This window comes from Podarcis vaucheri (assembly GCF_965113315.1).
Source record: "Podarcis vaucheri genome assembly, chromosome: 3".
Lineage (NCBI taxonomy): Eukaryota > Metazoa > Chordata > Lepidosauria > Squamata > Lacertidae > Podarcis > Podarcis vaucheri.
Window position 1 is genome coordinate 12,916,994 of NC_138761.1, and position 23,135 is coordinate 12,940,128.

General features: G+C 44.5%; 1 protein-coding gene across 5 annotated transcripts in view; it reads left to right on the forward strand.

Annotated features, from left to right (window-relative positions):
* Window positions 1–23,135, forward strand: part of RTN4 (reticulon 4) — a 64,199-nt gene that overhangs the window by 16,098 nt on the left and 24,966 nt on the right. The window contains exon 3 of one of the 5 annotated variants that reach the window (XM_082217318.1): window positions 1,059–3,410. The exons of 2 other annotated variants lie outside the window; for them this stretch is intronic. In XM_082217318.1, coding sequence (XP_082073444.1) covers window positions 1,059–3,410 — 2,352 coding nt within the window. Of the gene's footprint in view, window positions 1–1,058; window positions 3,411–20,756; window positions 20,952–23,135 lie in introns of those variants that run through there. 2 more of the 5 variants (XM_082217319.1, XM_082217322.1) reach the window with 2 other exon arrangements.

Here is a 23,135-nt window from a genome sequence, read left to right on the forward strand (position 1 = left end):
GAAGGTAACACTGCCAATCTCTTAATTACCGTATTTTTTGCTCTATAAGACTCACCTTTTCCCTCCTAAAAAGTAAAGGGAAATGTGTGTGTGTCTTACGGAGCAAATGCAGGCTTCGCAGCTATCCCAGAAGCCAGAACAGCAAGAGGGATCACTGCTTTCGCTGCGCAGCGATCCCTCTTGTTGTTCTGGTTTCTGAGATTCAGAATATTTCCCCCCTTTGTTTTCCTCCTCCAAAAACTAGGTGCGTCTTATGGTCTGGTGCATCTTATAGAGCGAAAAATACGGTATATAGTTAAGAGACTGGGCTTCAGATTCTTTGAGTTTTCCTCTTCCTCCTTGTATTTATTCCCCAGTTTACTGTTAACATTCACACTGGCTCTTAACTATGGTTAATGCTAAGCAGGATTCCCCTTGTTACCCAGGCTTGAAGTTGATTTGCAAATGCTGGTTTGGAGGGAACCTACTTCGTCTTAAGCATAGTTGGTGTTAAGTAGGGTTGTGGTGAGTCCTCAGTTCCTAGGACACACCCTCTTTTTCAGGGGTAAGATTTGAGACAAACTGCATTCATTTGCTTTTAATGGCCGTCGTAGTGTCCTCTTTTCTCTCTCTTCAAAATATGGAAACCCTAGTTGAAGACTTAGGAGGGAGAGGAAGCGCATTACTTATCGCCTTCTCCTACTCTCTTGGCTATGGTTAAGAGAACATCAATATTATTTCTTCACGGGGTTATTATTATTCACTTGCTTTTTTCCAAAAAAAAAGAGGGCGTAGGACAATGAGACCTATTTCTCAGACTCGTTCTGCAAAACCTGTGTACTTTGCATTGCTCTAAGCTCTCCCCTAACCTTATTGGATTGCACAACATTTGCTGCTTCATTTACATTTACCCTCTCTTAGCTTTAATATTGCATGCTTTCCGTACTAACCTTTCTAGCTGTAAGTGTTGAGAGCTAGCTACTGTGGTTCTCTGGGGGGGGATGTTGTCGTTAAAACTTGCCTTAACTTTCAGACCACTTGCACTCTTCGCTAACTTTCCTTTCTGTCCACGGCCACAGACAAAGGTATGGACTTGCAGGAGCAGCTGGGTCGTGCATGGCAAGAAGATTTCGCTGCAGCCCCCCTTGACGCTACCGCTTCTCTTCCCTCTCTCTCTCCTCTCTCAGCCAATCCTTTTAAAGACTACACAGCCCCCAATGCAGTATCAGGCGGGCTATCTACCAAGGGCAGTTATGGTCAGGTTGAAAGCCAGGCATTTACCGCTGCTACCAAAAACGCACGGAACCCGTTCCTTGAAGATGCTGGTGGTTCAGAAGTGAAACCTTCAGCAGCAGTGCCCTCTGACTCTGGGACAGGGCTATTCTTTTCATCTCAGACCAAGGAACCATCAGGCACCAATGAAGTGTTTAATATAGAAAAACTATCTGCACACCAGCAGGACTCTTCTCCAGAATCTCCTGTCGAGCTGTTTGTGAAGCACGATAACAATGCCTCTCTTGAAGACCGAAAGCACGATGCCGACGAAAATATGGCTTTCGTAGACCTTTCCGCAAGGGATGACTATGTGGATTTCAAGCCTTTTGAACCATCATGGGCTAGCAATGAAAGCAGCAGTTTGAAAGAAATGGCTAGGAGTCAGATGGATGGTGTAGGTAAATATGACACGGAGGAGGCTCAGACTCTGCCAGTAGAAAAAGACTTTGGAAAAGAGAGCGAGAAGAAGCATGAAAGCAGCAATGAAGATATTTCTTTCCCCAGCACTCCAGAAGCCGCAAAAGAATTTTCAGAAGCTTACATTACTTGTGCCAAGTTTGAATCAGCTGTGACAGTCGAGGGCAGCACAGCCAAGTCTCTGGTGGAGGAGCAGGCTTCTGAAAATAAAACAGATGAGAAAAAGATAGCAGAGATGAAGGCCCATTTTGGAACGGAACCAAGCGTTGCCCACAATGAGTTGGCAAGTGGCCAGGGCAAGAATGCTGAATCTGATAAAGCCGAGAATCTGCCGGCATCTACTGATGCTCTGGCCAATATGCCCGAAGGTCTTACTCCTGACTTAGTGCAAGAAGCATATGAGAGCGAACTTCATGATGCAGTTAGCCCCAAACTTGCTTACGAAACGAAGATCGATTTGGTTCAGGTGTCCGAGTCGTCGCAAGAGCCCTTGAATGTGGCCGTGCAGCTCTGCCCCTCGTTCGAAGGAGGGTCTGAAACAGCTCCTTCCCCTGTCTTGCCAGATATTGTCATGGAAGCACCGTTGAACGCAAGCACTGTTGGGGTGGTTGCTCCTGCCGTGCAAACCGAAGCCTCCCCTTCGGAAGCGTTTGCTGGCGATTACGAGAACGACTACGAGAATGTAATGCAGAAGTCTGAGGAGCCTCCCTCGTATCAGGAGGCAATGAATGTACCCGCGAGTCAAGCACAGGAAAGCAAGGTTGATGCTGCCGATAAAGAACCCGGACATAAGAATGGTACAACTGCGGAAGACTTGGAGAATTCTTATATATCCATTGCATGCGACTTAGTTAAAGAAACTAAGGTTTCCAATGAATCTGCTTTGCCAGCCGTTGCAGAGAAATCCAAGGAGGCGATTTCGGAATGTGTTTCCCAACCTGTGCCTGAATATGCCGAGCCTGACGAGAAAGCACCTGGGAAAAGTGACTTATTTGGTAGTTGTCAAGAACCTGTCCTTGCTCAGAAAGAGAGGGAAGCTGTGAAAGAGAAAAGCACCGCATCTGCTGCTAAGATTGTATCCGAGGAAGGCTGGGAGGAGAAGCAGAAGGAGTTGCCACCTTCCCTTAGCAAGCCTTACCTAGAATCCTTCCAGCCTCAGACTGATCCCCCCCAAAATGCACCCACCTTTTGGGCTCCAGAAGTAGCGGCTGCAAATCTGGCAAAGGAGGAGAAGACATGGAAGGAACTAGACATGGAAGAACTACATACTGGCGCAGGTTATTTTCCTGTTCCCAAGGAGCTCAAAGTGGGAGACAAAATTGTGTTGTCTGCAGAATCCTCTCCAGAGACGGATGACTTCCCCACAGTTCCTTATCAAGCTGCTAAGTCGGTGATGGAAAAAGATGTGTCGAAGCAGATGGAAAGCAGAGAGCCCCGTGATGCATTTGAATCAGAGGCAAGGCAATCTCCTTACCAAGAGGTGGCCCACGACCTTTCTTTGAAGAATGTGCAAGTCAAAAATGAAGAGAGAGGTCCTGCCTTGGGAAAACCCTCCGTGAAACCGGACAGAGAAGTGCCTGAAGCAATGAAGGAGATCTCGCCCCCAGCTGATATTACTCCTTCGCCGGCAGAGAAAAAGTTAGACAGTGTAGGAAAGGGAGCTGAGAGAGGAGCTGCTTCTGTCAAGGAAAAGGAGAAACCTGCCCCTATGTTTTCATCAAAGCTGAGTAAGCCTTCAGGTAACCTGCTTTCACTTCCTTTGCATTTCACTAATCAATGTGTTTCTTCAGCATGCCATGGCTTGTGTCCCTCTCGAAAATGTGTGTCTCACGATCTGGCTATACATCTCTCTGGTGGCGTCTGCTCAGAAAGCGGCCGTCTAGATTTCCTTCCTCTCTGCCTGCTGCCCAGCCCTTCTTCCCAACATAATTGCTTGAGGTTGAGATTTTATGCTGCACATAGAAGGAGGTGCTGCTGCTTGCTTCAAAACTGTTGCCTCTGTTGGGTCTTCTGTGTAGAATTTGTGTAAAGCAGAAGATGCCTTTGGGTGATGCTTGCTGATGGCGCTTCTAATCTGGATACTCTAGACCAAGGATTCCCAAACTTGGGTCTCTAACTTGTCCTGCTAGCTAGGGATGATAGGAATTGTAGCCCCAAAACAGCTGGAGACCCAAGTTTGGGCAACCCTTCTCTAGACACAGTCTAGAGAGTTGAGCCTCGTTTAATCAATTCACTTCCTGGGATTATTGCTGTGCAATGATGTCGAAAAGATAGGCATTTTTAGGGGAAGGTTTTTGGGAGAAGATTCAGGTAGGTAGCCGTGTTGGTCTGACGCAGTCGAAATAAATAAATAATTTTTTTAAAAAATTGTCCAGTAGCTATTTTTGGTCATCTGAGTACAATCCCTTGCTTTTTCCTTTTGGACTAATTGCAGTCATTAACAGTCGTCAACAGGTTTACCATACCCATTGAGTCAATCATCCATCTCCTACTACCCTTCTGAGAAAAAACCCACCCCACCCTCCCACTATATATAAGGGTCTGGTGACTTCTGTATCAGTGTATCTGAAGAAGTGTGCATGCACACGAAAGCTTATACCCAGAACAAACTTAGTTGGTCTCTAAGGTGCCACTGGACAATTTTTTAATTTATTTTTTGGGAGAAGTGAGGGTTTATATTATAAACCTATGTTGTGGCTGTGTTTGAAATACTCTGCACAGTTACCCTGTTTCAAAACGGGTATCTCAGAACTGGAAAAGAAGAAAAAGGCAACCTAAACGATCAAAACTGGAGCACTGTATGAAGAAAGGCTAAAGCCTTTTCTTGTCCTTTTGGAGAAAAGATGACTGAAAGAGTATGGTGGAGGTGTGCTGAGGGTGAATAGAGATTTTTCTTCTCCTCCCTGTCTATTAGAATGCAGATAATTAGCTTAAAGAATTTGCTTCCATAAGGTGTGGTGATTGATGGCTTTCAAAGTGGGGTTGACAAATTCATGGAGGATAAGTCTTCATCTGCCAGTTAGCTATACTTCTCCAATGAATTCCAGTTATTAGATGCAACAGCTAGACATAGAGGCCACCTGAATCCAGGAGGGGGTCCTGGTCTACCTTCTCAATAAAAGTTGCTGAGTTGGAAACAACAAGAAAGGACTGTTGGCTTCAATGCTGCTTGAGCCGTTGCCCAAGTGTTGCACACTGAAAGGTTGATGGATCATGGGCGGTGTCTAAAGTTCGGCTAGTCAGCACATCCTACTTGGTACCACAGGGGAAAATCACCTGTATAGAATTATCATAGTTTACCCAGGGTTCAGATAAACATGCATAATTTTTTTAAAATTGTGTTGTATTGATTTCCAATTACAAATGAACTAGATAGAAGAAATAATAATATCAACAATAGCTGCAACAGGTTGGAGTACAGAGCCATCACAAAAAGGGGAAAACAGAAGCAATCCTAGTTGGAGTTCCTTGGATGTACAGTAGTCAGATGAAAGTGTGTGGAACTTTCACCTGACTATTGTCTGCTCCTCATCCAGAATGCTGCCACCAGAATCATTCACCTTTCTTGTTGCCCACACCGTATGAAGCTCCCTTCCTCAGTTCCTTATCCTGCTTCCCCAACAGCACACACCCTCCTTCACTTTTACCACTTGGAACAGCCTGAAGACCTCCTGCTCTCTAAAAACACCCTACCTATTGCTACCCATTAGGCCCAGAGCTCCCTCGTCTATCCTCTGTATGGCTCTCTCCCTTCCTTCAAACCCAGGGGGCGGAGAATCTCTTTCAGATGGAGGGACCTCAATCTCTTCTCTGGGGAACCTTCTGAGGGACATGGGCCACTGGTGGGCAGCACCAGAGGCAAAAGTGGGGGGCGGGGAGCAAATTCAAATGCCATCTTTGTACAGGAGACTGGTTTCCACACTCCCCTTTCCTCTGATCTCCATCCAGACAAGCATGAGGTATTGTTACGAGTTCAAGAGCATATTCCAGCCAGGCAGAAACACTTGGGGTAGGACTTAGGGCCAGGGCCTGAATATAGAAGTTTGGAGGTTTCCGAGGGCCATGTAGAGAGGCCTGGAGGGCTGCATTTGACCCCCAGGCCTGAGGTTTCCCACCCCTGCTTTAAACCAGGGATAGAGTGCATGTGGAGTTCCAGATGTTGCACTCCAATTCCCGTAGTCTCAGGCCATTGTTGGCTGGGGTTAATGGGCACTGGAGTCCAATTGCGTAGTGAAGGCCACAGGTCCCAACATCTGGATGGCTTTAAACCTTTTCTATGACACCTTTTCGTGGGTTATTACCCAACTGAAACAGCTTTTGCCCAAAGCGCTAGACTTCCCTGTTACTCTTGCTCACCCATCCCTCCCTTTTAGAATCTCGCTTCCTTCGATGCATCTTTCGCAGGCCCTTTGGAGCAGAAACCTGCCTTCTGTTTTTAGCTTTGTAAGTACCAAATAAATTGACGGTACTGTGTAAGTTAGTAACAATCTTTCCTGCCACGGGCCAGAATGAAACTGGTATGGCTGAGTCTTGAAGGAAGTTCACAGTCCACCCAGAACATTTCTTGATGATGCTTTGCTGAACTAAGAGGAAAAGGGGGAAGAGCTTATTCTTGGTGATTATCATACTCCAGTGCCCTCCTATTCTACAGCATACCCGTATCCCCCTTTTTGATTCTGAGTTAGACAGGAAGCGTCAGGAGTTGATGCTAAGGAAACTTGGGGACAAAAAGGAACAGCCACCAGAAAATCCCAAGAATCTGTGTTGAGGTGATAAGGAAACTTTCGGGTGTTCTTGTTCAGCAGGACCTGGAGCCTAGCAACAGAAATTGTTGCTTTGCGGGGGCAGCCAGGGAACCGTGTCTGGGCAGAATCTTTCTCCCTGCCAGTCCTGTTGGGTCTCCTACCTCTCATTGTTGTTGCGCAGAATTGTTTGCCACATTCCAGTTGTGTGTGACTTTCCACTTCAGGACACTGTGCCCCTTGTTGAAAGATTCCTGTGAATTATGCATAAGCCTCTGACTCAGCGGAAAAAACTGCTTCTGGCACAGAGCAGAGCCATTCTTTAGCCTTGATGTGGGATACCTCTGAGTTGCCTATTGTGATGTCCCTTTCAGTGCTTCATTTCTCTGCTTATGGTTTAAAAGCAAAGGCTTAATTCTGTGCAAAGGTGTCTGCCTCATGCCACTGTTTTGTGCCTTTCCTGTGCTACACTTGAAGACCTGGGTCCTGAATTAGTCATACCTTTTCAGAATTTCCTTTCTAAAGGTTTTTGTGTGCTAGCTTCCCAAGCAGACCCTGTTAATCTATATTACAGCAACAGCAATAATTTTTGCATCACTTCTGAAACGCCTGCTGTGTTAGAAATCTGAAATCTACAGCAGTCCTTCTCGGTACAGCAGTTCTGATTTTATAGATACTGGTTGATATAAAATCTTAGCAATGCCTTAAGTGGAGCCATTGAAAGCAATAAACCTACTTCAAGTAAGAGTAACATTTGACATAGGGATGTGGGTGGCGCTGTGGTCTAAACCACTGAGCCTCTTGGGCTTGCCAATCAGAAGGTTGGCAGTTCGAATGTCCACGAGGGAGTGAGCTCCCGTTGCTCTGTCCCAGCTTCTGCCAACCTATCAATTCGAAAGCACACCAGTGCAAGTAGATAAATAGGCACTGTTGCAGCAGGAAGTTAAACGGCATTTCCATGTGCTCTGGCTTCTGTCACGGTGTCCTGTTGTGCCAGAAGCTGTTTAGTCATGCTGGTCACATGACTCAGAAAGCTGGCTGCGGACAAACACTGGCTCCCTCAGCCTGAAACGAGATGAGTGCTACATCCCATAGTCGCCTTTGACTGGACTTAACCATCTAGAGGACCTTTACCTTTACCTAACATTCGATACCACATAAATATTTTAACTAGGGCACAATTTTTGTATTTAATAGCATCAGCCAAAGGCAAGCATAGAATAATATGAATGTGTTATGCATAGTAAATGAATTGAGTGATACCTTAAAATTAATCAGATCAGTCAAACTGCAGTAAGTTTTATAAACGGTTGTATTTGGTAGTCGATAACTCTCCATTTTGCTGATGCCGATGGAGAAGTGATACATTAAAAAGCTTGAAATATAAATAATACAAAAAGACCCCACTGCTCTGACTTTTTAAGTTCTAATAAACATTTTTAGGGATAAATGACCCAATTGGTAAAGGGGTGAGCTGGGCTGGCACTCACATCTGTGCCACTTCTAAACTGGTTTTAAAAGTGTGTTCCACAGCTATGGTTTCTTCCCCTTAATCTGCCTGCTGCGCTACCAGCTTTTAAAAATAGAAAACACTTCTCTTGCTCTCCATTTGAACTCTGTCAGTTGTTTATTATGTATAACGTGTTTAAAAAACAGACAGGTATTGTGCTGATGCTGCCAACAACAAACAGAGCAGAAGGCAGTTGAAAAGGAAGCCTTTGTTTTCCGTAGCTCTTTTTGACTGAAGTTGAAGGTTGTGGCAAGCATTTAACAGCAGTTATGTTGCTGCTGAAAAAGTATGAAAACAAAAACCACCTTTTCGCTTTGAAATGGTGGTATAGGCATGGAAAGAACTGCCTGTTGTTATAAAAGGCATGGAAAATCTGACCTAGAAACGACTTTGTAATCAATGCGCATGGTCCCAGCGGAAGATAGGTAAGCTAAAGTAACAATGAAGAAGTAAATTGAAACTCAAGAGCTAAGTAAATTGAAACTTCAGTGGAGTTGTAAGTGAACGTTCTCTGGAGTGCATCTACTAGCATGACTTTCCACTACCTTCGCATCCACTTCGCATGGCCTTGTAGTCCAAAACATCTGGAAGACCTCAGCTTGATGAAGGCTGTGCTAGCAGTTAAGAGACCCCCCCCTAATTAAGTTTTAAGAAAATGTAAAAGGTAAAGGGACCCCTGACCATTAGGTCCAGTCGTGACCGACTCTGGGGTTGCGGCACTCATCTCGCTTTCTTGGCTGAGGGAGCCGGCCTACAGCTTCCAGGTCATGTGGCCAGCATGACTAAGCCGCTTCTGGTGAACCAGAGCAGTGCACGGAAACGCCGTTTACCTTCCCACCGGAGCAGTACCTATTTATCTACTTGCACTTTGACGTGCTTTCGAACTGCTAGGTTGGCAGGAGCTGGGACCGAGCAATGGGAGCTCACCCCGTCGCGGGGATTCGAACCGCTGACCTTCTGATCGGCAAGTCCTAGGCTCTGTGGTTTAACCCACAGCGCCACCCGCGTCCCTAAGAAAATGTAGGGTTGGAATAAATACTGGAGTGTGGGACCATAAGTCAGTGGTGGAACACATGGTTTGCATGTGGGAAGACACAGGTTCAACCCCTGTCATCTACAGTACAGTTCAAAAATGGATTTGGTAGCAGATGGTGGGAAAGACCTCTCTGCCTGAAATTGTGGAGAGCTGCTGTCAAGCTGAGCCAGATGGACAAACAGGCTGACATGATATCAAGCAGTTTCCTCTGCTCTTGATTGTCACACTGGCCAAACAATCCTGATGAGAAGAGGTGAATTTAAAACCATCCCTGACATACCAGTTATTGGAAGTACATTTCATAAACTCTCTTTTATCAGACATTGCTCTCAAATGCAGACATGGAATACATCTGCACTGGTCCACAAACCAGCAGAGGTCAGATCCTGAGCTTTCTTCCTTTTGCTTTTTTAAACATTTCTAGCTGCTGTAGAATTAAAGTTACAAAGCAAAATGTGCAGGCACTGTTTAAAAATTACTTTGTGAAATATGGACCTTCTCCCACCTTTCATTGCTTCTAACCAATGTGTGAAGTCAGAGATGTGATTGACAGTGACTACAGAGAACTTTAGAGTCATACAACTTCAGTAGAAGACCCTCAAAATGAGCCAGGAAGTATCATCTTCAGACAACTGAAAAGGGGCTTCCAGGTTTATTTGAAAGTTATTTTTGAGTCTTCTTTGGTGCATGTTTCGCTTTGGTTTTTCTATGTAGATTCAGACAGTGGAGACGGTACAGTTTGGTTCATTTTGAATCTGTTTTTCGCCCCTTCCCTGGGAAAGAAGTGATAGTTGCCCAGAGAAAATATCGAGAAACCCAATATTTTAGTATACCTATGACTGTACAATAGCATATCTGAAGGGTTTTATTAGATAGGTAAGGGAAATTAATTAACTATATTTTATCCACCTACAGACCCATGTGTGTGGGTTAGGAGACAAAAAGTTTACTTCTTGTGTTTTAAAAGCATGGGCCTGAACAAAGTTCGAATCCCATCTTATGCAGTTCAATTGAAAGCATAAATATTAGCTATTAGGTTAATTAAAAGTAAATTCAGGTAAAATACTTGTGTTTACAGCAAAAACAGCTTCAGGTATGTACCTGATGCTGGAGCGATGAGAGGCATGTCTTTCTGTGATATGACCATGTAAAAAAATGGGTTTTTTTTTGGGGGGAGGCAAGGGATGGGGTTGTGGACCCCCAGGATTCCTTGACTGGGAAACACTGATGTAAATGCATAACTGGAGGGGGTGGTTGGGTATTGTGATTGAGAAAACATGGGTTCTACCAGGGCTACTGCTGAGGCACTGGGAAATATAAACCCTATAGTGCAGTCCAGTATTGCTGTCCAGTTTCTTGGATGGAATTTTTAAAAGTGAAATTTGGTGGCAGGTTCTAGAATTAATAATAATAAAATTAGTATTAGTATTAGTATTAGTATTATTTATACCCTGCCCTCCCTGGCCAGAGCCGGGTTCAGGGTGGCTAACACCAGTAAAATTACAGGTTAAAATACAATTTAAAATGCAGCCCCATTTTAAAAGTAGCCCATAGATCAAAACCATAGATCAAATAAGAGGGGTGGGGATTGATATCCTGCCTGAGGGAAAAAAATAAGGGGATTCTAGTAGGTGGGTCTGCTGATGCTGGTGGTGGTATAAACGCTAAAAAGGAAATACCGGTACTCATATCAAAGACTCAAATCCTTTTTTTTCTTTTGCTGGAAAAGAAAATAGTGACTGTTGACTTCAGCTGATAACATTGTTGTCGTTGCTGCCAGGTATAGATAGTAAATAGCTGCAACAAAAGTACACTGCTTGTTTTTCTCTAACAATTTAAATATTGAATTTATTCAAACATGGGCATCTTGACCCTTGGTTGCTGTCAATCTTAAATCTTTTTTGACCCCTCCTCCACTGCATTGGAAATGCCACGCCTGGTCTTGCACTAAATGCAGTATCGCCAGCCTGTGGTCAGTTGATCAAAGAGCTACAGTAACATAACTGGTTTACAACTCATAAAATGTTTTGAGTTCTTCACATGGTGGAGGGCAGCAGAGCTCTTGTGTTCAACAGCTGTGATGCTGGCAGAATTTCCACAGGTTAAGCCTTTTCTTGTATGGCAATATAATTATGAGGAAAGCTCCTGCTGTCATTATCCCTGTTAGACATTTTATTTCTTGCACTGTTTTATTTTGGGAACTATTAACCCCCCATGCAAAATAATATAAATTGGATATAATACAAAGCACTATATACATATTTTATACACTTCTGTGTCTTCTTTTGCAAGAGGGCAGAAGGCTCAATCCATATGCAGCAAACTGGGCTCTGAAAACACAAAACATACATTTCCCCCACTGCCCAGAAGAATGCTGTTCTGCTGAACAAGACAGGCTACAGTTTAATAAACTAGTTACAAAAGCAATAATGTGTACTGTATGGTCTGGAATTGCTTTGCATTGGCAGCGTTCAGAGAATTAGCAACCCCCTACACCACTTTCTGTTATGGCTGTGATAAAAAATAGACACTTCCATCTCCGTTTATAATAACTGCAGTTTATTGTAAACCGTGCTGAAAGATTAGTGTGATGTAAACTCTGCTACAATTAGTGAAAGCAGCCCTGCTCCTTCCCAACCTATGGATTGCAGTCGGCTTGTTTCCACTAACTATGGTTAAAATAAAGCGGTGTTTGTCCAGGTTCACACAGAACATGCAAGCTGTTGCCTTGTGAATTTATAGTGTTAAATTGTAGTTCAGGGTTGCACCCAAACCAGCCCTTTTGTTTTAGCCCAGTTATTCATCTAGCATAGTTGCTTATTTGTCATGACTAGGCATTGTCACTTCTCAAGGACTCTCAGACACGAGGTGTTTACCAGCCCTTCCATGGGAGAACCCTTAACCAGAGATCAAATCTCCCTGCCTTATTAACATTGGACAGGCATTGCTATAGTATATACTATACTAAGACAGCTATTGCTATACTGTCTTAGATGCAAGCTGAAACCATTTCCCCCCCAGCAAACATGTTCAGATACATACTTACCTCTAGCATAGTATGGTTTTATCTGTGCATCTTTGACAATAGTTTTATGTTTTACATACACTTCAGAGATTTTTCCATTGTTGATTTCTAAATGTTTCTCAATTAATAAATAATGCTTAGCCATAAAGTATAGTTTATTAAGCCATGAGCGTTCCTCATTTGCTTCTGCCTTCCATTAGCAGCTAAACAAAGCAGACCGCTAGCTTAAGTGTGATGTCCAAGCCCAGGATTGTGGTTTTGTTTCGCCTAAACAAATCATGATTGCTAAGCCAACAACATGCCACGCATGCATTCACTAGTCAACACATTTTTTAAAAACACAGTTAAAACTAACCAGAGATTCGGAGAACAGCACTAAAGCACTCTCCCTACAGCTCGTCAGTGTTCCTTAAACATTCCAGCGTATCAAGTCAGTCAGTAGACACCTGTCACTCACTCATAAGGTTAGAAGTACAGCAACCCTCTTCACTGAGGCTACAAAGAAATGGTTGGGGAATAATAATAATAATAATAATAATAATAATAATAATTATTATTATTATTTATACCCCGCCCATCTGGCTGGTTTCAAAGCGGTAAGGCCATAAGAGACCTGGGTTCAAATCACCCAATCAGCTGTGAAGCCCATCAGGTGAATTATGGGGAGGGGTGCATTTTACAAGCTGCCTGCCTGCCTTAGAAGGGTGATTGTTGAGGATGAAAGAGTACCATATTTAGTATCAAATTTAATAAATGATAATACACAAATTTAATAAATAATACAGTGGTACCTCGGGTTACAAACACCTTGGGTTACAAACACCTCGGGTTACAGACTCCGCTAACCCAGAAGTAGTACTTCGAGTTAAGAATTTTACCTCAGGATGGAAACAGAAATTGGGCAGCGGGAGACCCCATTAGCTAAAGTGGTACCCCAGATTAAGAATGGTTTCAGGTTAAGAACGGACCTTCGGAACGAATTAAGTTCGTACCCAGAGGTACCACTGTAATACATTCTACAGCTTTTAAAATGTGTTTGTGGAAATGGGGTTATTGGTTTTTGTTTTGTTATGTGTATTGGATTTTTCTGTTGTGAACAGCCCTGGAATCTTCAGCTAAAGGGCGGTATACAAATCTAATAATTAATAATAATATAATAATACCACATATGCACCACTTCAAGTCCTTTGGGATAAAAAAATCTTGACCTAAGGTTGCGCTAACTCCAAAAATGTAGCAATATATGGATGACCCCTCTTTTATTAACCAGCAATCTGCATTCAGAAGCACAGCTGATGTGAACTGAGATGTTTCGTATATCGGAGCTGATATTTAGTGATTGCTTTGTCTTTTGAGTAATAAAAAAAATGTTTATCTAATCTTTGCTCTCCCCCCCCCCCCCAGAGCTTAACTACATTTGTGGGCCATCAATCTGTCTCGTGGTACTGAATTTCTAGGTTAATTAATAATCCGACTGATTATCCAGCTGTAGTATTTATGCTTTCCACAGTGCATAAGTGGCTTTCTGACCTTTTTGAAAAAGGAAAGGGAGGCTGCTTGTCTTCAGAACGATTTCTGGTTGAAAACAGCAGTCAGCTGTGTTTTGCTTCCTCACACCAAAAATGTCAGCCGCTTAAGCACATTCCCTTTCAGTCCCAATGTATAATTTAGGCCCTGCTTAATTAATATTTGAAGGAGTGTCTCAAGTAGGTTCCAGGAAGAAAAGCATTAATATATGTATTAGGAAGGCTGTTTTTCTAAAGGAGGCTCGTGTGTTTGCCTCATGAAACCCCCAACCGTGAATTATGGGCTGCATCCGACACAATGTCATACTCTGACCCATTGACACCAATGGATGTAAGTTAATTTTGCCAGTTGATTTCAGTGGGTTTACTCGTGAGTTTGGCTTCTTTGAATATAACCCGAATTTACTTTGCCTGAACTTCGTCAATTTGTCTAAGTGGATATGGACATGTGAATTTTATAGGACTGTGTTTTTGAAGGTACGGAGTTATGAAGCTAGCTGGAGAGTATTGCTCTCGGAGCTAGAGAACAGTTATAGGTAAATGATGAATAGGGAATATGGCTGGAGAATACAAGGAGAAAGGCAACAAACTAGAAATATTCTGTCTCTAAAACAATGGAGGATTTTGTAGGTGCTGTTTGCTTACTTTCAATTATATCCACAACCACAGAGACAGCGAAAACTTGAAAAATCTGTAGATAGTGTGTGTTTCTGTGACAGGTATATTCTATATGGAATTCCACAGAATGTGGAACTACAGAAAACATGCCGCCATTTTAAAAACGTATTTCTCCAAACCAATGCATTATTTTGCAAACTGGGCTGCAACAGCCGCAAACTCTGAACTGCAAGCCCACCTTGCCAATGCAGTGGGTGCTGGAGCTCTGCAATATCCGCAGGGACTCGGAATAGCCAACCCCTTTCCTAAGATTTAAAAGACCCTGGTTGAATAAAAAAAAACCTTGACTTGATGGGGGAAAGACCATAAAGGAAGCACCAGGCATGGTTCTGAGGTGCCACAACCGAAAAGGCCTTCTCTGTTGTGATCACCAGCCTCGCTTCATGTGATGGCAAGGGGCCTCAAAAGAGGATCTTCATGTCCAGGTAGATGGAAGATGTGATATATTTTAGGGAACCCAGTTTCAAGTCTTAAGAGCCCCAAATATCCTTTCTTGTGTTGAGCTTTAGCCTCAGTCCAGAAGACTTTGTAATTGTAGGGTGATCCTAGAGGTGGCTGGGGAGAGTTTGGAAATGAGAAAACTCAGCTCTCCAGCTTTGAGCTTCTGAAATAGGCATAGGAGGATTTGAAGGAGCATGGCATTGCTCTTTCCAACTCCCTTCCCAGCCCTACTGAAATGCTGGTGATGTCTGAGTCAACTTGTAATCATTCTTCCACTGCAACTCATCTGTCGAATGTCCATTCTTACTCAAATGCACACTTTGCAGGAGGCTGTTCTGCCCACACCATCGTCTGCTGGTCACTTCTGCTGTTCTTCTGCTCCCTTCCCTAATGATCCTGGACTTCTCAACAAGGAAGAGGGATCTGTGTCCTACTATTGTAACAATTCACTGCAATAAACATTGCTCGTACATTGCATTTTCCTCTGGTGGAGCTTGGAGTTCAATATATTGAGTTTCTGTCTTGTCTAGCTTTTCCTGTAACTAAGCAATTGCAAGTCAATGCCTGTGGCAAGTAGGGCCTTATTGTTGGTGGCCCCCAAATTGTACAGTTTTCTTGCACCAGAAATCTGTATGTTGACCTTCCTTGTTCCTTTTTTTAAAGAGCAGCAAAAGCACTTTGCTATTTTATTTGCTTGGATTTATACCCCCCTGCCTTTCACCCATGGAACTCAAAAGTATCCCACATAGAATTCCAAGTTCCCATCTAGGTACTAACTCAGAGCAGCTCATCTTTAGCAAGGTAGCTGAATTATGGACTTTCCGTGTACTGAGACTGTATTTTTTTAGCAGGCATTTCTGCTGCAAGGGTTAATGTACAAGCACCTGTTGTAGGGTTATATTGCCTGATAACGAGTTTTGATTGCTTGATTTGGAAATACTTTTTATTATGCTGCACCTTAATTGAAGCTCATGTGTAAAAGAGGCCTACTGCTTCTTTGATACCTTTTGCAGGAAATCTGAAATACCGTATTTTTTGCTCTATAAGACTCACTTTTCCCCTCCTAAAAAGTAAGGGGAAATGTGTGTGCGTCTTATGGAGCGAATGCGGGCTGCGCAGCTATCCCAGAAGCCAGAACAACAAGAGGGATCGCTGCTTTCACTGCGCAGTGATCCCTCTTGCTGTTCTGGCTTCTGGGATTCAGAAATTTTTTTTTCTTGTTTTCCTCCTCCAAAAACTAGGTGCGTCTTGTGGTCTGGTGCGTCTTATAGAGCGAAAAATACGGTGCTCATGGTCATGGCTGATCTTCTTGCCTAAAATTTTAAAAATGCATCAACTTCCGTTGGAGCTTCTCTGCTTGGTAGTCAATAGGTAATTCTTAATCGCCCCCCCAAAAGTACCGATTTACAAGCCTGCCTCACTTCTGTAATGTCGTTCATAAAAAAGCGGCTTTGCTTATTCTGCACCATTAATGTTGTTCTCCTGCCAAGAGCTTGCTTTTACTGTATTTGAAAAGACAAATGTATCCACAAGAGCTATCTTAATGCAGCTTTGTATCTTGAGAATATTCCCAAGACCGAAAGCAGAGCACTGCAGCCACCTAGTGTTTGCAAAGCGAAAAAGTACTCTCCGTAATTGTATTTTTACACTTGCAAAAGTTTGACAGCTATGAAGTGTTGTTACTTCTGTAACCTTTTTATTTTACTCATTTATCACAGAGTTTATATGCTGTTTGATGGCTCCCAAGTCCTCTTCTGGAGTTTTTTATTTCATTTTAAATACAGTGGTACCTCGGGTTACATCCGCTTCAGCTTACATCCGCTTCAGGTTACAGACTCCGCTAACCTAGAAATAGTACCTCGGGTTAAGAACTTTGCTTCAGGATGAGAACAGAAATTGTGCTCCGGTGGCACGGCGGCAACAGGAGGCCCCATTGGCTAAAGTGGTGTTTCAGGTTAAGAACAGTTTCAGGTTAAGAACGGACCTCCGGAACGAATTAAGTACTTAACCCGAGGTACCACTGTACTAGAGTTAAGCATCTTAGTAAATTCCCATTGTGATATTTGGACAATTAGCAAATAACAGGATATATTTTAAGGCAGTGTGAAGCCAGTGTGATGCCTTCCAGATGGCTAATGGTCAAGCATGATGGAAGTTGATGTCCAGCAACATCAGGAGTGCACCAAATTGGCTACCCCCATTTTAAGACATCTTTGACACTTTTGCACATGTCATACGATGGTGGCAGCTGTATCTTAGATAAGTGGTGTTCATTCTGTCCTGTATAGCTCTACAACCACTTGGTCCTGAGCAGCGCCGGCCCACCCATGAGGCAAGGTGAGACAACTGCCTCGGGCAGCAGAATCAACAGCTCTTGTTCCTGATGTAGATCTTCACTCCCCGCTTCTTCCTTTGGGGGATGCCATTTTGTGGTTGGCCTCAGGTGCCAAAATGTCTTGGGCCAGCCCTGGTCCTGAGGCAATTTTTAACAGCTAAGAAACCCCATCAGGGAAAGAATAACCCACAAAGATGTTTGTCGTTGTTTAGTTGTGTCCGACTCTTCGTGACCCCATGGACCAGAGCACGCCAGGCCCTCCTGTCTTCCACTGCCTCCTGCAGTTTGGTCAAACTCATGCTGGTAGCTTCGAGAACACTGTCCAACCATCCCGTCCTCTGTCTTCCCCTTCTCCTTGTGCCCTCCATCTTTCCCAACATCAGGGTCTTTTCCAGGGAGTCTTCTCTTCTCATGAGGTGGCCAAAGTACTGGAGCCTCAGCTTCACGGTCTGTCCTTCCAGTGAGCACTCAGGGCTGATTTCCTTCAGAATGGGGAGGTTTGATCTTCTTGCAGTCCATGGGACTCTCAAGAGTCTCCTCCAGCAACATAATTCAAAAGCATCAATTCTTCGGCGATCAACCTTCTTTATGGTCCAGCTCTCACTTCCATACATCACTACTGGAAAAAACCATAGCTTTAACTATACGGACCTGCTTTTAATTGGTGAATCCCCCAAGACTTCCTGGAAAAGACCCTGATGTTGGGAAAGATTGAGGGCACAAGGAGAAGGGGACGACAGAGGACGAGATGGTTGGACAGTGTTCTCAAAGCTACCAGCATGAGTTTGATCAAACTGTGGGATGCAGTGGAGACAGGAGTGCCTGGTGTGCTCTGGTCCATGGGGTCACGAAGAGTCAGAAACAACTAAACAACAACAACAACAACAACCACATGGTAGTATAGCCACATCCGGGAATATACTGGCTGCACTAGTCACAAAGAATCATAGGTTCCTTTCCATTCTTAATTTTGCAAGCGTCTAAAGAACTGAGCGGATGATTAGAAAATTAATCATAAAGGTAGAGTTTTTCAAACTTGGTTATGTTCTGGACTCTAGGCTTTCACCTGTTGGCAAGTAGAACCCACCAAAGATGCCCCTGGGGACAAGGCTTTTACACCAGTGTAGGGTTCATTTGTGTGCACATGCTTTTTCACCTCTGCATTCATAGAAGTGATCCCGAGGGTCATCTAGTTCAACCTCTCCTTACTGCTGCCTTGGTTCGTTGCCTGTCTTCTCCTCTTCCTTGGGTGAAAGGTTATCCTGCCTTCCAGAGGGTTGGACTAGATGACCCTTGTGGGTCTTTCCAACTCTGCAATTCTATGAAGAATTCTGGAAACCTGGTAAGCCATGAATATTGCAAAAAATGGGGGGAGAACCCCAAACTCACCCCCCAATCAAATTAAGGCAACATAACAAAAATTACTGCTGAATATTGCATGGTTCTGCACAAGTGTTATGCAAATTTCTGTTTTTGTGCTGCGTGTGGCATCTACAACCCTTGTAAATTCTAGTTTGAGGATAGGGTTGAAAATGTATAGTAGTCAATCCCTGATACATGGTGGTGGATACAGGACCCAACTAGCTATGGCATGCAACTTCAATACAGTACGGTGGTGCCCCACAAGACGAATGCCTCGCAAGACGAAAAACTCGCTAGACGAAAGAGTTTTCCGTTTTGGAGGTGCTTCGCAAAACAAATCTCCTATGGGCTTGCTTCGCAAGACGACAATGTCTTGCGAGTTCCTGCGGGTTTTTTCCCCTTCCCCCCCTTTTTCTAAGCCGCTTATCCGCTAAGCCGCTAAAAGCCGCTAATAGCGCTAATCCACTAATCCGTCAATGGGCTTGCTTCGCAAGACGAAAAAACCGCTAGATGAAGAGACTCACAGAATGGATTCTTTTCGTCTTGCGAGGCACCACTGTAGATGCTTGGGTTGCGAACATGATCTGTGCATGATGCATGTTTGCAACCCACAGTGTTCACAACCCACGTCCGGTTGCAATTTGGCGCTTCTGCACATGCGCAAAGCGCGATTTAGTCCTTCTGCACATGCGCGACCACCGAAACCCGAAAGTAACCCATTCCAGTACTTCCAGCTTTCGGTGGTCTGCAACCCAAAAAGACGCAACCTGAAGCGGCTGTAACCCGAGGTATGATTGTATTCTTGTTAGCTCCTTCCGTTTTCTCTAGCTGAGTAAAATGTAAATCTGCCCAGTTCTGTAACCTGTGCAAAACCTCTACTTTTTCTTGGCACAAGTAAGTGCTGAGCTTTGCCATTAGTCACACTTCCAGGCTTTTCTCTGCAGCAGCCAGGAGGACTAGACGCTTGCCCTCCAGTTCTAAGTCACTGCACTGCACTTGGGAACCTGCCCCCACTGCTGGCGCAGTGCCGTGCACTGCTGCAGCACTGGCGTGGCTTCCGGTATATCCCAACTGTAGATATTGAACCAGGAAATTCATGGTGTCAGTTCAGATAAATGCTGGTGGGGCTGGATTTTAAGACAAAGCAAACAAAAAGCCCTGCGTATTGCCATCGGAAATACTTATCGCAAGCACAAATTGAGGATTGGCTGGCGTGCTCTGCAAATCCTTCCAAACTGCGTGGAGTGGTGGCAAGCCAAATTGTGGTCTGTACTTTTAAGAAGGAGCAGCAGGCTGACCAGCTCTACTTTAAAAAAAGAAATCCATTTTAAAGTGGCTGGCTTAGGTACACAGCAGCCAAAAATTCGGCTCCCTGCAATGTTAGCATTGACATAGTCAAAAGTACTTTAAAAAATAAAAATAAAACCTGGAAATTGATCCATGCCATACGCCAGTCAGCAATCAAGCATCTGTAAAATACCTGCAAAGGCTGAAAGCTGATGCAGCGTAAGAATAGTTTGCAATGGAGCAAGTCCCCCAGGGCATATTTCACCTCTGTCCTGAACTCACTCGATGGGCTTCGACCGGGTGTGGGGAACCCTTGGCCCGCCAGATGTGACTGAGTTGCAACTCCCATCATCTCTAGCCTTCAGCCATGCTTGCTAAGGCTGAAGGGAAGCTGTAGTTCAGGAACACCTGCAGGGTCAAAGGCTCACCACACTTGGCTTAGGCTAATCGCTGCAGGGCCCACCTAAAAGGGAGGTGGTATCTATGGTTAAGTATTTTGGATACTTGAAATGCTGTACACAGATGTACAGTGGCACCTCTGGTTGCGAACGGGATCTGTTCCGGAGCCCCGTTCGCAACCTGAGCAGAACGCAACCTGCATCTGTGCGTGCGCGGGTCGTGATTTGCCGCTTCTGCGCATGCGTGCAACGTCATTTTGAGCGTCTGCACATGCACGAGCGGTGAAACCCGGAAGTAACCCGTTCCGTTACTTCCAGGTCGCCATGGGACGCAACCTGAAAACGCTCAACCTGAAGCGTCTTTAACCCGAGGTATGACTGTATTATTTGCCTGCATGCATATACTGGGCTTAAATTTTCATTTAGACCATGTATTATTTTCACCTTGGGTCCTTTCTTGCTGCCTGTAAGACCTCCTTGCCTTGGTGCGATAACGATCTAGCAACCCACTAGTTATTTGGATATACACAGTGTTAAAAAGCTGTGTGTGTGTGTGTGTGTGTTTCTGTCTTGCATCGTCAAGTCTCTTTCCCCCTGCCCTCCCCATCCCGTTTTTGGTACGGGCAACAAGCAAACGGTTGCCACGGTAAGCAGATTGAAGCGAGGAATTAGCGCGGGGAATATCAGTAGCCTAGTTACAGATTGCACTGCGTCAGTCTTCTCCACACCCAGAAGACAGTCAGGTGACTTAAGTCCTGCAGCAGCCGTGCAGCAGGCAAGAGACTGCAGACCTCTGCTGGAGGAAGCCTGATGTGTCATCTGTCTTTATTTCTCCAACTGCACCCGTTCCATTGGTATGCATAATTGATAATCCCAGCTGGAGGGGCAGATCCATTGTGAAGAGAGATGGACAGCCAGCCGAGCAATTGGAAGGATAAGGGTATTTGCAGTTTTACTGTCAATTCTTTTTAAGCTTTTAACGATGCTGTGGGCTGCCCCCTGTACAAAAGAGGCTTATAGCGTGCGTTTTTCTCTAGAGGAGCAGTTTTTCTAGGAATGGGCATGAGGGCTAATAGTGGCAAGAGTGTGGAGGGTGGGGAGTCCTTCAGAAGATCAGCGATGAGGAATATCTAAATATGGGGGAGCGTGGGGCGGGGGAAGGGTCATTTGCCTGACGCTCTGAATGTTTTAGTGGATTAAGCCCTGCCATCTGACGGCACAGGACAGCTTGCCTTTGGTATGTCCTGGTTGTACAAATGTCAGGGCCAGCTTCCATTTAGCTGATGTGCTGGCTCAGAGAGAGAGAGAGAGAGAGAGAGAGAGAGAGAGGAGCTTATAATAAAAGAATCGACCCGACAAATGCTGCTAGTGGTTAACGTAATGTAATTTGCTAAATTAATGGGCTTTCACCTCTGGATACAGTGCTGTCCTTTTACAAAGCAGAGTCCAGCAATACAGTTCCAAGTCTCCCCTGTTTTAACAGCCTCTCTCGTTCCTCGCTTTGTGATGCTATTTTTAGTTGGTTGTCTTAATGTTTGATATTGGGGGGTTGTGGGTTCCCATGACTTACAAAACTGTTTGCCTTGCTTTTAATTGCAAAACCGGCACTGCCAATCTGAAGCATGCTGGGATAAAATAAGTACCTATAGTTAAAACGGTTGACCTTCGCCCCTGCAGCCGCTGTTCTTTGTAATCTCTGTGTTGTGAAACTGTAAGAATTTTAAGTCTGTGTGGCACATTTAAGCTTTGGGTTCTGCCAGTAGAACAAAACAGGCTCTCTTTCTCTTTCCCTCCCTCCCCCCAGCTTTTAATCCAGCTATCCAAAACAATACTTTTCCTAAAGGGGTTGGGTGTGCGATGATGGGGCAACCCAGCCAGTCTGATACAGAGTCCAAGGTCCACAGTTGTGTGTTTCAAAAGCTTATGTATGTACGTTGCTTTCAGAATTTGCTTCAGTCATGCTCTCCCCTCCACCTCTTGAAGTGTTTGGCGTCGCCAAGTGTGGATGGATGCATATTAAGCTGTTTTATGCAGAGTCAAGCTATTGGTCCCTACAGCCCACTGTTGCTCCCTCTGCTTGGCTTTGGCATGCTCTCCCTCACATGTGCCAAGCTTGCAGTGACCAACAAATTGTATATATGCATGCTGTTACTTCCCTTTTGGTGACGTATGCGATCCCAGTCTTGGAAAGTAAGGGTTACATTGGGTGGCGGATTAAAATTGCGTCGTTCTAATGAGGTAGGAAGCTTTTGTTTTCCGATTAAGACTTATCCAGAGGGGTGATTTCCCATGCTCAGATCCAGCGCATATGACACACACAAACTTCGTGGGGATTGTGCTGATCCTCACCAGTCCAAATGGCAGAAGCAGGCTTAGTAAGGTCAGCAGGGTGGCGTAGCTCAGTTAAGGGGCTGCCATTTCCCTTCTTCTCCGCGATGCTTCCTCCTCCATTTCTGATTTAGTTCTGAAATCATGCAAGCTGCCATCTGTAGAGAGCTTAAAGCCAACCTCCTTACCCCTTTCAGCACTTTACAAATGTCCCCCCCCTTTGACTTCCATTGCCATGGCCGCCATGTTTGAAGACCAACTGAGGCCATAGACCAGCCTTTGGCAACCTGGTGCTTTCCAGATTATTATTTTTTTGGGGGGGGATCACAACTCCCATCAGCCCCAGCCAGCACAGCTGATGGGGCTTGTAGTCCAAAACACAGGGAAGGGCATCAGGTTGGCTAACACTAAATTGGATGGTTTGTTGACTAACAAATGTAGCAGTGTCCTTGGTTACTACGTGGACGAATACCTTGCTGCAAAGAGGTAGCTTCATCAGCTACACTAGAGAAAGGAGGAGGATTAAAATGGGTTGGTTTAGGCGCTTCCCAGTACAGACACACACAGGTTGCAACACACTTCCTCACAAGAAAGCCTTGTTGGGAATGAATGAAATTCCCTTACCAGGGGTGTACAAGTCTAAAATCAGCAGCTTAGGATATCCCCATCTTTCCCCACCCCCTAAAGGAGAAGGACCCTCTTTCGAAGTTTTTTATCATGAGCATTAAGACTCTTCTTTTGATTACTTGGCTGCATAATTCAGAGCTGGTATATGGGATGGAATCTACCAACATAG